The 14,218-nt window shown below is 44.4% G+C and overlaps 1 protein-coding gene across 6 annotated transcripts in view; it reads right to left on the minus strand.

Annotated features, from left to right (window-relative positions):
* The window catches only part of MCF2L2 (MCF.2 cell line derived transforming sequence-like 2), a 279,331-nt gene that overhangs the window by 228,081 nt on the left and 37,032 nt on the right, over positions 1 to 14,218 (minus strand). For 3 of the 6 annotated variants that reach the window (XM_064366852.1, XM_064366848.1, XM_064366849.1), the window contains one exon: positions 13,702 to 13,785. In XM_064366852.1, coding sequence (XP_064222922.1) covers positions 13,702 to 13,753 — 52 coding nt within the window. In that variant the 5' untranslated portion in view covers positions 13,754 to 13,785. Of the gene's footprint in view, positions 1 to 13,340; positions 13,453 to 13,701; positions 13,787 to 14,218 lie in introns of those variants that run through there. The other 3 variants (XM_064366850.1, XM_064366855.1, XM_064366851.1) reach the window with 2 other exon arrangements.

The following is a 14,218-nucleotide window of genomic DNA, read 5'->3' on the forward strand; positions in this document are numbered from 1 at the left end:
TAATACTGCATGGTGGTTAAGAGAGTTAACGCCAAAATCAAACAGCCTGGTTCAAATCCGCTTTGCCACTTAATGGCTATATGATTTTGGGCAAGATACTTAATGTGTTTCTTTCATATATATATTTCCTACCACTGTATTATATAGGAATAAATATATGAGGATTAAGTGATGGGACAAATGAGAAGGACCTTAGCAGAGTGCTTATTACACAAAACTGCTCAGAAAATGGTGACCGTGATTATAATAATTATTATTACAAGGAAGCAATCATCAGCTTCCCTTCAAGAATTCATAAATAGGCCGGGCACGGTGGCTCACGTCTGTAATCCCAGCACTTTGGGAGGCCGAGGCGGGTGGATCACGAGGTCAAGAGATCGAGACCATCCTGGTCAACATGGTGAAACCCCGTCTCTACTAAAAATACAAAAAATTAGCTGGGCATGGTGGTGCATGCCTGTAATCCCAGCTACTCAGGAGACTGAGGCAGGAGAATTGCCTGAACCCAGGAGGCGGAGGTTGCGGTGAGTCGAGATCGCGCCATTGCACTCCAGCCTGGGTAACAAGAGCGAAACTCCGTCTCAAAAAAAAAAAAAAAAAAGAATTCATAAATAGCAATTTAAGATATCCCTGTGAAAGTAAAAATATAAAAAGTAACATTTAATTCAGAGCAGAGGCCACCAAATTTAGTAGGTTCTATTTCCCAGTCCTCTGGCAGACGTGTAGACATTTGACTAAGTTCCAGCCCCACAGTCCCCAAACTATGTCACAGGTACCCCGGGAACCACCATAAACTCATGGGAGCACTGTGAATGTTTTAAATTTTTGAGGGAAATACAGTGGTAGTTGACATCTGTCAGACACCATATGTACTACTACTGGCTTGAGGTAATTCCCAGTTTTTTTTTTTTTTTTGAGACAGAATCTCACTCTGCTGCCCAGGCTACAGTACAGTGACCCAATCTCAGCTCACTGCAACCTCCGCCTCCCAGGTTCAAGCAATTCTCCTGCCTCAGCCTCCCAAGCAGCTGGGACTACAGGCATGCACCTCCACACCCAGCTAATTTTCATATTTTTAGTAGACACAGGTTTTCACCATGTTGGCCAGGCTGGTCTTGAACTCCCAACCTTAGATGACCCACCCGCCTTGACCTCCCAAAGTGCTGGGATTACAGGCATGAGCCACCATGCCCAGCCCCGGTATTCCCCGATTTCAACATTAAATTGCATTATATTCTTGTAGATGGTGCTGCATCTTTATAGAGCTGGGGGTTTGGTGTTTGCTGAAATAAAAAGCAAAAACAGTATGAAAATCAACGTGGAACAAGACATAAAGGTGGTGATATCTAGTCTGCAAGATTTAAGATAGTTGTAGTTATTTAAGAACAAAATTGGGCCGGCGCGGTGGCTCAAGCCTGTAATCCCAGCACTTTGGGAGGCCGAGGCGGGTGGATCACGAGGTCAAGAGATCGAGACCATCCTGGTCAACATGGTGAAACCCCGTCTCTAGTAATACAAAAAATTAGCTGGGCATGGTGGCGCGTGCCTGTAATCCCAGCTACTCAGGAGGCTGAGGCAGGAGAATTGCCTGAACCCAGGAGACGGAGGTTGCGGTGAGCCGAGATCGCGCCATTGCTCTCCAGCCTGGGTAACAAGAGCGAAACTCCGTCTCGGAAAAAAAAAAAAAAAAAAGAACAAAATTGAGAGAAAAAATAATATTTTAATGTATATGTATTATTTTTTCAAACAGCTACTAAGTTGTTCGAACATAGATGCAAGTTAAGTTGTGTGAAATGTTAGTTATTGCTTTTGGCCTGGCGGGCCATGAAGAAAAGACTGAGCTACTAAGGCACAGAGAATTGAGAGGGTTTAGGAAACTCTGCCTGAGCCAATGGTATAGGAACTTCAGCTGCATGCACCTACCAAGTCCTAGAAGAGAAACCACTTGAAGAATAATGGCTCTCAAGACAAGGCCAGCTACAAATGACTGAATGCATTTAACTTATCTAAGAAACACATATCAGTGTGGGGTGTGATTACTGAGGACTGTGTGATGAATGAGGATGTGTGGTCAACGAAGAAACTACAGAGGAGGAGAAGCAAAGGCGGGCAGTGTGCAGCCAGTGCTGTCTGCTATCCTCAGGGGAGAGGGCCAGCCCGTCCTGAGAATCCAATCCATGTTGCCAGTCTATCTGATGACCCCGCTGGAAGATCAGCCAGCCAGTTCTCTTGTGCTGCCTCCAAGCCTGGTAAGAATCTTCTGTTTAGAATTTGATTTGCCTTATAAATTTATTTCAGGAAAAGGAATGTGTTACTGAGCAACCAAAAGTGTATTATGTAAAGAAGAAGTTAGCACCGTGGGTTTTCTGCACAAGTCTCTTGTGAGTTGTTAATATGGGTCTTAGGTGCTCAGAGACCAACTGCTGTGGGATGAAACCGTGTGAGAGGTGTCTGGATGGTCAATCATCCCTCCCCAGGAGGCACCTCTTTATTCATCCTATAGGTTTACTCTAAACTTCCAAAAATGATACCCACAGATTAGATGTTTATCAAGACAGGTATATTGAGCTGCCTCATTACAGTGACTGATGAGGATATTAAAAGGTTTTGTCTAATAATATTCTTCCTCTCTGCAGTTTCGCAACCATGGGAAGTTTCAGAGAAATGTGAATTCAGATAATTTGTGTCTTTAAGAAAGCTAAGGGGGTGGAGGGGTTGAAAAAAAGAAAAAAAAAGAAAGCTAAATTTAGATGCATTATGACACTGTAATAATTGTGTAATTAACATCTGCTGAGGGAACAGCTAAGACATTTCAAGGAACTGAAACAGCCTAAAATATTAATTAGAATGTAATTATGCCATTTAATTTTACCTTTTATTATTATTATTTTGAGGCAGATTCTCGCTCTGTTGCCCAGGCTGGAGTAAAGTGGCATGATCTCGGCTCACTGCAACCTCTGCCTCCTGGGTTCAAGTGATTCTCTACCTCAGCCTCCTGAGTAGCTGGGATTATAGGCACACGCCACCATGGCAGGCTAATTTTTGTATTTTTAGTAGAGATGGAGTTTCACTGTCTTGGCCAGTCTGGTCTCAAACTCCTGACCTCAAGTGATCCGCCCACCTTTGCCTCCCAAAGTGCTGGGATTACAGGTGTGAGCCATCATGCCCAGGCTTATTTTTTATTAGATGGAGTCTTGCTCTGTCTCTCAGGCTAGGGAACAGTGGCACAATCTCCGCTCACTGCAACCTCGCCTCCTGGGTTCAAGCGATTCTCCTGCCTCAGCCTCCTGAGTAGCCGGTATTACAAGCACAAGCCACCACGCCAGGCTAATTTTTGTATTTTTAGTAGAGACAGGGTTTCACCATGTTGGCCAGGCTGGTCTTGAACTCCTGACCTCAAGTGATTAGTCCATCTCGGCCTCCCAAAGTGCTGGGATTACAGGCGTGAGCCACTGTGCCCGGCCAATTTGATCTTTTTATAGTTGACTATATTAAAGCTATCCCCACCTAAATGAAAAAAACTGACGTTTTCTTCTATCTTGGCTACCACCAATACTGAACAGCGGAGAGGCCCTAAGGTTAACTGTGGACACCCACCCACTGTTGAATATTAGTCTTAAGAGGCAGAAGCATCAAGGAAACAGAGCTGGACTTACAACTATGGAGCAACCCACAACATGGCATCTAGTGCCACCTTCTGAAGAAACATGGTAATGCAACTGAAAGAAAGAACGATTATTCCAAAGTCCCATTCAAGGAATACAAAAAAGCCCAATTATTTGGTACTAAGTAAAATGGTAACTTAAATAAACTTTAATCCTCCTAGTATGATTCTGTACTTTTTCATTAAGTGAAATACAACTAGTTTTAGTGCAGAAAAGATTCAGTCCTTGGGGTACATAGGTGATTGCTGAAAGGGCCCTGGTGATAGCTGGCATGAAGGCTTCATACAAAGGTGAATTGAGAGTACGGGAAATCCTACAGGAAGATGGCAAAGACCAGTGATGGGGAAGGGTGCAGAGCATCTTCCTGCTGCTCTTCGCCTCCCAGTACCTATTTTCCCTCTCTCCTCCCCACAAGGTTTTAACTGGGGAAATGGCAGAACCATTACCTGGGAGGCACTTTGGAAATCTCAGGGCCTGGGATACTAAATGACCCATTCTACATAACAAAACTAAGAATTGCACCCATATGCTGCCGGACTTCTAAATGTCTTACCAGAGGCTTAATTTAACTGAAAAATCCATTTAAAATGCTCTGGGCTGGGCTACGTGGCTCAAGCTTGTAATCCCAGCACTTTGGGAGGCCGAGGCAGGTGGATCACCTGAAGTCAGGCGTTCAAGACCAGCCTGGTCAACATGGTGAAACTCCTCTATTGAAAATACAAAAATTAGCCAGGTGTGGCGGCAGGCGCATCTGAGGCAGGAGAACCGCCTGAACTCAGGATGCGGAAGTTGCAGTGAGCCAAGATCACGCCATTGCACTCCAGCCTGGGGGACAAGAGTGAGACTTCATCTCAAAAAAAAAAGTAAATAAAATAAAATGCTTTGAACCTAGACTTTAACTTTGTTTTTTACAAATAATCACAAAGAAAATGTTAAGTCTTATTAAAGTCACTGAAGGTATCTGATCACCCCACCACACCCCAGCATTGGCACCCATCACATTCATGGTCACTCCAAATTGAGGGGCAAGCACCTCTTTCATTATTCTCATGTAGCTAGAAATGCATGTGGAAATACATATTAGTGGAAGATATATTACTTTACTATAATTAGTTTCCTTTGATTTCTCCTTTACATTACAGTTCCTTATATTTTATTTGAAAAAAAAATTTTTGAGATAAGAGTCTCGCTCTGTCACCAGGCTGGAGTACAGTGGCATGATCTTGGCTCACTGTAACCTCCGCCCCCGCCCCCCCAGGTTCAAGTGATTCTCCTGCCTGAACCTCCTGAGACGCCAGATTACAGGTGCCCACCATCACACCGTTAATTTTTGTATTTTTAGTAGAGATGGGGTTTCACCATGTTGGCCAGGATGGTCCCGATCTCTTGACCTCATGATCTGCCTGCCTTAGCCTCCCAAAGTGCTGGAATTACAAGCTTGAGCCACTGTGCCCAGCCTATTTTTTAATTTTTAAAAATATGTGCGGCTGGGCGCGGTGGCTCAAGCCTGTAATCCCAGCACTTCGGGAGGCCGAGGCGGGTGGATCACGAGGTCAAGAGATTGAGACCATCCTGGTCAACATGGTGAAACCCCGTCTCTACTAAAAATACAAAAATTAGCTGGGCATAGTGGTGCGTGCCTGTAATCCCAGCTACTCGGGAGGCTGAGGCAGGAGAATTGCCTGAACCCAGGAGGCGGAGGTTGCGGTGAGCCGAGATTGCGCCATTGCACTCCAGCCTGGGTAACAAGAGCGAAACTCCGACTCAAAAAAAAAAAAAAATATGTGCATAGGTAGGGGTGGCTGTTCACCTAGGTTTTCTCTTCCTGGGCACACAGCTACACTACATTTCCCAGCTTCCCTTGCTGATAAGTGTGTTAAAATGACTGTGACAAGTTCAAGTCAATGGAATGTGCTGTATGCTACCTCTGGGCTGAGAATTTTAAGAAGCACTATGATCCTTCCATGTTCTCTTAGCCTGTCTGCTCCCTGGACACACATGGCGCAACATGCATAACAATAATACGAGCCACAGACTGAACCTCCACATGGAGAAAAGTTGTCTGCTGACCAGGATCATACATGCAGAATTGTTAGAACTTAATTTCTTTTATGTTTGCTTTGAAACCACCTTTGCAAAATCATGACTGAGACAGTGAAAGAGATCTAACTTAACCGACCCCATCTTGCTTCTAACCTCCAAGCTGTCCTTGTTCATTCCTGTGCGTACTTTGGGAGAAACTTAGTTTATAGTTTAAACAAAGACGGTAACAGCCCTTTCCCAAGGCAGACCTCCTTCTTGCCTGGGGACTAGATTGCCTTTGTAGGACTAACATTAGTCATTAGAAACCATTAGCCATTTCTGACCATTAGAACTCATGCCGCTGGAGGCTACAAGATTCTGACCCTCCCTCAACTGCTCCTAAGATCAATGCTTGAGATATTTCACAGACCCTGCACTTGCTTGGTCAGTAGGCACCACCCAGATCAATAAACTGGCTCATCTGATCTTGCAGCCCCCACCCAGGAACTGACTCAGCAGTTCCTAAAGAAGATAAATCTCACTCTCCATCATTTCATCTCTGACCAATCAGCGCTCCTGGCTCACTGGCTTCCCCCAACCCACCATGTTATCCTTAAAAACTCTGCTCCCTGAATGCTCGGGGAGACTGATTTCAGTAGTAATAAACCTCTAGTCTCCCACAGAACCGGCTCTGAGTGAATTACTATTTCTCTATTGCAATTCCCCTGTCTTGAGGAATCAGCTCTGTCTGGGCAGCAGGCAGTGTGAACCCCCTGAGCAGTCCCGGTTTGAGCTCTATACATTTTGGAGTCTGTTTGTTGTAGTTGTTTAGCCCACGTTTGCAGATACAAGTTATAGTATCTATAAATTTCATGTTAGGATGGCAGAGGGCAATAAAAATCATTTGTTATAAAAAGGAGATATTCAGTCAAATATGACTGAGAACCTTCTCTCTCACCTGCGCTACTGAATCCAATAGCTACTAGACACGTGTCTATTAAGCACTTGAAATGTAGCCAGTCCAAATTAAAATATGCTGTAAGTATAAAATAAAAACTAGATTTCAAAAGCTTAGAATAAAAAAGGTAAAATCTCAATAATTTTGAATATTGATTACATGTTGAAATGCTATTTTAGATATGGGTAAATTTAAAATATATTATTAAAATTAATTATATCTATTTATTTTTACCTTTCTAATATGGTTACTGTAAAATTTTAAAGCTGGGCACAGTGGCTCATACCTGTCATCCCAGCACTTTGGGAGGCCAAAGCGGGTGGATCACCTGAGGTCAGGAGTTCAGACCAGCCTGACCAACATGGAGAAACCCCATCTCTACTAAAAATACAAAATCAGCCAGGTGTGGTGGCGCATGCCTATAACCACAGCTACTCAGAAGGCTGAGGCAGGAGAATCGCTTGAACTCGGGAGGTGGAGGTCATGGTGAGCCGAGATCGCACCATGGCACTCCATCTCAAAAAAAAAAAAAAAATTAAAGTACATGTGTGGGCCCCGCCGTATTTCTATGAAACAGCCCTGCTCTAGATATCTCTCCTTGGTTCTCACCTCCGAGGTTTCAAGTCACCAGCTCCACATGTAAGTTAGGAGTCTGGGCTCCGAGCTGTTTCTTGGTTTGACATTCTCCATTGTTTCAGGTGGGAGCCCCACCCCCACCCCACACCAAAGCTGGGCTTCACTGGTGTGTATGAGGGGAGACTGGGGACTCCACAAGCCTAAAAGTATTGAAGTTATTTCTTCATCAGTGACTTTCAAAAGGATTCAAGCTGCCACAAAAGAGAGACAGAGAAAGAGAGCAAAGAGGGAGAGAAAGTAAGAGAGAGAGATTCAGACACGATGATTCCAAGTGGCAAACAACCATTAAGATAAATATACGGCCTGGCGCGGTGGCTCACGCTTGTAATCCCAGCACTTTGGGAGGCCGAGGCGGGTGGATCACGAGGTCAAGAGATCGAGACCACCCTGGTCAACATGGTGAAACCCCGTCTCTACTAAAAATACAAAAAATTAGCTGGGTACGGTGGCGTGTGCCTGTAATCCCAGCTACTCAGGAGGCTGAGGCAGGAGAATTGCCTGAACCCAGGAGGCGGAGGTTGCGGCGAGCTGAGATCGCGCCATTGCACTCCAGCGTGGGTAACAAGAGCAAAACTCCGTCTCAAAAAAAAAAGACAAATATACAAGGAAAATTCCTTATAATTAAAGGAAAGGAGCTGTGGCAAACATTGATAAATGGCTAATTCACTCCCAATCCCCTTTTCCCTGACCACCATCTCCGTGGCAGTTAGAAAGCTCAATGCTTGCCTTCTGAGATTCTCTTGCTGCCAGGGAGTGGCTGTGTGACATAATTCTGGAATGAGACATACGCAGAAGGCAGCCAAGAGTTTCTACAAAAGGAAGAGAAGAAGCCAGCATTTTCCTTCTCCTTCTTCCTGCTTTGGACTCTGACCTGATGTCTGGAATTGCAGCAGCCACCTTGGAATGAAGGTTTAACAGATAAGAAGAAAACATCAAGAGAATCATAAAAATGTCAGCCTTAATGTCACTGAGGATAAGAAGAAAACATCAAGAGAATCATAAAAACATCAGCCTTAATGTCACTGAGCCACTGATCCAATACCAAGAGTTTCTATCTTCAGACCTTGTTATGCAATTTAAAAAACAAACAAGTCTCATAGGCTAAGATCTCTTGTAGGGCGGTCCCATGCTGTTAACTTCTCTTTGTGTAGATGAAAATCTGAGGTTCGGAGCCACCTACTGGTTGTGTCGGAATGTGAACCCAGAACTGTCTTGAGTCCACAGCTTAGAGTGTTTCCACCACACTAACATGTTTATACTCTCGTTTCCTAGCTAAGCCCTGAATTTAGAACTATCCCAAGTTCACCGTGAACAGGCAGGTGAATTCCAGTGTCAGAGCTTCTTGATATTCATTCAGGGTGGCTGGCAAAATACTAGCGAAAGTTAAAGATTGTCATCTCAAACCTTTTGGCAGTCTAAAAGGTTTTACCGAGGCAGGCTGAAGGCAGCCACCTCATTTACATTAGCAGAGGAAAGAGAGAGCCTTTCCCAGTCTAAGTCTGTTTACTCCACATCCCTTTGTCTCTCCTCTGTTTACTCATGTAAATTTTGTGCTGGGTGGTCCTCTCAGGGGGCGATCAAAGGGAAATTACCTGTTAATAGTGTTTACTCTGGGCCCCCCTGGAACCTAAAGCTTTTATCAGTCATAAAACCATTCTTGTAGCCATGTTAATTATCCACAAGTGTGCTAACTCAGAACCTCTGTTGTAAAATCTGACTGAATAAATGTAACAAAAGAAAGGGAGTCTGGGTGGATTGGTTGCATTTTGTCCTCTAAAAGCAGCCAATGGCCATCCCTAGTCCACTTGAATCACTGTAATGATGTAAGAGTGCATTCATTCATCCGTCATTGAGTCAGGGTCTGCAGGCCGGACTTCCGCAGGTGGTGGTCAGTGTCTCAAGGGCTACCAGAGGCCCCAGCCCTGGTCAATATCCAATTGCTGCTGGTGGCCCTGCTCACAGGCTTCGCATCCAGAGACTGCAAACCATCTGGCCACAGATCTGGGTCAGGCTTCATGTAATGAGCCCCCGCTCTTCTAGCAGCCATGGGAACTCATGCACAGTTTGGCAGACAAGGCAACTAGGGTGCAGTGAGGAAAAGGCTCTATCCTCTCCTTCACAGCCTTCCTGGTTGGCAGGGCCTCTGGCTCCTTCCAGAGCTCAGTGAAATTGGTAGAAAATTTTGTAGGGAAAATCTTTACCTTCCTTGCCTGAATCAGGAAAAGGAAACTGCTATGACTCAGGGCTAAGGCTGCAGCTCTCAGGCTGCCACAGCCATGGGAAAAGACCTAATTACAGAGATTCTTGTTTCACAACAACAACTACACAGGCCCCCACAGCAGCCTCACTGCTGATGCTTGCTGTTTCTGCCAGAAAAAAAAGAGATGGTTAAAGATGAAAAGAAGCCTCTAATTCCAAACAAGGTTGTGAGCGTTATCACAGTGAATCCAGGCTTCTCCTTCACAAGAAAGGCAAACTTGGGCCAGGCATACTGGTTCATGCCTGTAATCCCAGCACTTTGGGAGGCTGAGGTGGAAGGACTGTTTGAGCCCAGGAGTTCCAGACCAGCCTGGGCAACATGGCAAAAACCCATCTCTACAAAAAATTTAAAAATTAGCCGGGCATGGTGGTGTGTGCCAATGCCCACCTGTAGTCTCAGCTACTCAGAAGGCTGAGATAGGAGGATCAATTGAGTCTGGTAATTCAAGGCTGCAGTGAGCTGAGATTGTGCCACTGCACCCTAGCCTGGGCAACAGAGCAAGACCCTGTCTCAGAAAAAAAAGAAGACGACGACAAACTCAAATGACAAAAGAAACTCAGAAACGAAGGGTTATCTTTATTATGGTCAAAGTACCTTCCAAAAGCAGAAGTGTCTTCTCCGTCCAGTGTGTTTCCACAGTGCTCTGTTCTACGTTAAGGAGTGACAATTCTCTCTATTCCTGACTCAATGGTGGCATTGTATACTATATTTATTGTGAGCATGACTTTGGTTTCTTACAAAAACTGTATCTTACTGAAAACTATTTTTTGTAATAAAACCCCAAAATGAATATTTTTACAGAACTATAAAAAGACATCAGAAAAAAAGAGAAACACTTATTTAGCAGTTGCAATACTAACCATTTTTCATACATTATGTCATTTAATCCTCAAAATTACTGGCCGGGAGCAGTGGCTCACCCCTGTAATCCCAGAACTTTGGGAGGCTAAGGCGAGTGGATCACCTGAGGTCAGGAGATCGAGACCAGCCTGGCCAACATGGTGAAACCTGTCTCTACAAAAACACAAAAATTAGCTGGGCATGATGGTAGGCGCCTGTAATCCCAGCTACTCAGGAGGCTGAGGCAGGATAATCACTTGAACCTGGGAGGCGGAGGTTGCAGTGAGTGAGATTGTGCCACTGCACTCCAGCCTGGCTGACAGAGTGAGACTCTATCTAAAAAAAAAAAAAAAAATTACAGTAACTCCATTATACAGATGAGGAAACAGGCTTAGAGAAGTAAGTTGCTCATGCTGCTAGTAAGTACAGAATCCAAATTTATATCTAGAGTCGTCTAGTACCAGTTCCTGTTTTTCCTATATTGCCTCTAAGTCATAAGAACAGAAAGAAATGCCTCAATAACACTCAAAGGAGATACATTTGGATCACAAATGTATTCATCAGTCACTAGACTGATTCCTGAGATGAGCCATTGTGTAATTATATATGCCAGAATCATGTATTGAGGCCTTACAGCTTTATTCTAAGGCCATAGGAATCTCCCTGACCCCAGCCCACCCTATCATCCATTGCAGACCTTGAGCTGCATGGTGGTCTTGGGGCCCTCTGTGGTAGGGCCACAGTGACAGCTTCCAGGAACCCGAGGACAGACCCCATTCTGCCTTTGTCTTGTACAAGACTAGACCCACAGTGGGAGCTGTGAGACTGCACCTTCAGGAGGCTGGCTAGGTCCTCCCACCCGGGTCAACGGTGCCTACCTGGCCACTTGGGGAGCAGTGAGACCACTGTTCTCACAGAACAGACCATGAGGACTTGGATACTTTTGTGCTGGGCACCTTTTGTGTTCCAGTCTCTGATCTAAGCAGTGGCAATACAGACAGAAAGAAGAAAAAAGTGGGCCCTGTATGCAAGGTTCTTTGAACTGACTGTGCCATGGTGACTCCTGTGACCCACTCATACACCTCCAGATGGCCTCCAGGAGCCAGAAAGTCTGAAGTAACAGGGAAACCATAAAAGGAGAAGAATGGTTAGCTCCTGCAGTACCTGATGAACCGACCTTGCAACATTCTGCCATTTTTCCTACCTCAACTGTTCCTGTCTCAACTGATAGGCCAACCTTGTGACACTGGACCTTGGACCTTGTGACACCCCCTCCCAGGCAACACCCCGCTAGCTTGCAAAAACCACCCTGAACTGTAACTTCTGTAACTTTCCACTGCCTACCCCAAACCTATGAAACCAACTCCTATCCCACCGCCATCTGCTGACTCTCTTTTTGGACTCAGCCCACCCGCACCCAGGTGAATAAACAGGCTTGTTGCTCACACAAAGCCTGTTTGGGGGGGGTCTCTTCATTCAGAGCATGCTTAACTGTATTTATGGAGCTTTCAGTGACTATGTGAGTAGTGACTAATGTGGAGGAAAGACCAGAGAATCCCCCAAGAATGTCCCAGATTGTGTAGGATGTGCCCATGCAGGAGGCAATGCTGGGATGGGGAGAAGTATCCCAGTAATAACTGAGTTCACATCTCCTGCAAATCAGTGGGAGGAAGAGCTTGGAGCAGATTAAATGTGATTTGGAGACGAGAAAGAGATGTGACTTTTTTTTTTACATTCCATCTTGTAGAATAAAATTCACACCAACTACATATTCTCTCTGTGATGTAACTAAGGAGGCTCTGTTGTTTTTTTCAGAACAGATGTAAAAGTGGAAAAGAGTCACTGCCACTTTATTCCTCCATGACATACACTAAGGACATCTCATGTCACTACTTCATTTTTCTAAGTTTGGTCTAACTACAATTTAGAGTTTGGAAGAGTCTGAAACTCTCTGCCTAAGATATTATCTTCATTTAACTAGTTTAAGTAATTAAAGTCATGTCACCCTTGACTAAGTAAATAAGAAAGAACAGTATTCCAGTCATGACAGCTTTTCAGGATCATGTCTAGGCTCAAAAAATGGCTCAACTTTTATTCATAATGGCCTCTCTTTGTTCCCAATCAAATGCTTGACGGAACTGTCCTTAAATGAGCTTAAGAATAAAAGACAATTCTCCCAAAGAACAAGCAACCTCAGCAACACTTGGGAACCCTTAGAACTAAGACCTTCAGATTTCAGTTAGAATGGTGATCATCAAAAAATCTGGAGACAACAGATGCTGGAGAGGATGTGGAGAAATAGGAACACTTTTACACTGTTGATGGGAGTGCAAATTAGTTCAACCATTGTGGAAGACAGTGTGGTGATTCCTCAAGGATCTAGAACCAGAAATACCATTTGACCCAGCAATCCCATTATTGGGTATATATCCAAAGGATTATAAATCGTTCTATTATAAAGACACATGCACACATATGTTCATTGCAGCACTGTTTACAATAGCAAAGACCTGAAACCAACCCAAATGCCCATCAATGATAGACCAGACAAAGAAAATGTGGCACATATACACCATGGAATACTACGCAGCCATAAAAAATGATGAGTTTGTGTCCTTTGTAGGGACATGGACAAATCTGGAAACCATCATTCTCAGCAAATTGACACAAGAACAGAAAACCAAACAACGCATGTTCTCACTCATAGGAGGGTGTTGAACAATGAGAACACATGGACACAGGGAGGGGAGCATCACACACTGAGGTCTGTTGTGGGGGCTAGGGGAGGGACAGCAGGGGGTGGGGAGGGATAACATGGGGAGAAATGCCAGATATAAGTGATTGGGGGATGGAGGCAGCAAACCACCCTTGCCATGTATGTACCTATGCAACAATTCTGCATGATCTGCACATGTACCCCAGAACCTAAAGTACAATTAAAAAAAAAAAGAACTAAGACCTTCTTAAGGCTGAATCTTGGAAGAACATCCAACAGGAGCATTGGAAGAACATCACGGTGGCAGCTGATGTCGGTAGTTATCTCTTTTTCTTTCCTCAAAATCTTTTCAGCTCTGTTATTTACAACCACAAAGAAATGTACTCTTCTGGGAAAGATCAGATTGCATCCAACAGCAAAAGAAATAATATCTACGAGATCCCACCCTCTTCCGGCAGGACAGGCCTCAGCCTGTTCTAGTCCCAGGTGGGGTCTAAGGGGTGAGTGAGACTTGGGTATAATACTCCTCAAGGTTCAAGAGGCTGGGCCCTCCCACCAAGACCCCCCATCAAAATCTGGAAATGCCAACGAATGTGCCCCTTACCTGAAAGAATGGCAAATTGTCTGTGAAGCTGTTCTATTATCTCCACCGCCATCAAGGGCCTGACCTCCTGCTGCAGAATTTCATCTGCACAAATGAAATACAAAGTGGGTTAAAGATGTGCAAATTACAAAAAGAAATGAAAAAGAAACAAAGGCAAGTTGTACTTCTAGGGAAATCTGGGACTTATCAAGAGATGGTTCTGGCACATCATTCCCTTGAGAACTTGATTCCTGGGATTCAGGGCTGTTTCTTTGTTTGTGTGCTTTGGAGCTTATGAGTCTCAACACGGAACACATTTCTAGGGCCCCTCCCAATACATGGAAGGAATCCTGAAGTTTGAGCTTCAGTAGCTTCATATTAAACCTGCTGGATGATCTCATTATGAAGGCAGGTTGTGCCTTTACTTTTGGGTCTGCAGAAGGACATTTAAAACACAAACAACATAAGTTACTGGAGCTCCTCTCAAAACAGGTCATAAAATCAACCTGGGATTCATGAGGGTTCTTTAATTTTTATT

The sequence above is a fragment of the Aotus nancymaae genome, unplaced genomic scaffold (genome assembly GCF_030222135.1).
Source record: "Aotus nancymaae isolate 86718 unplaced genomic scaffold, 86718_ANA_hifiasm-v0.15.2.pri h1tg000067l, whole genome shotgun sequence".
Classification (NCBI taxonomy): domain Eukaryota; kingdom Metazoa; phylum Chordata; class Mammalia; order Primates; family Aotidae; genus Aotus; species Aotus nancymaae.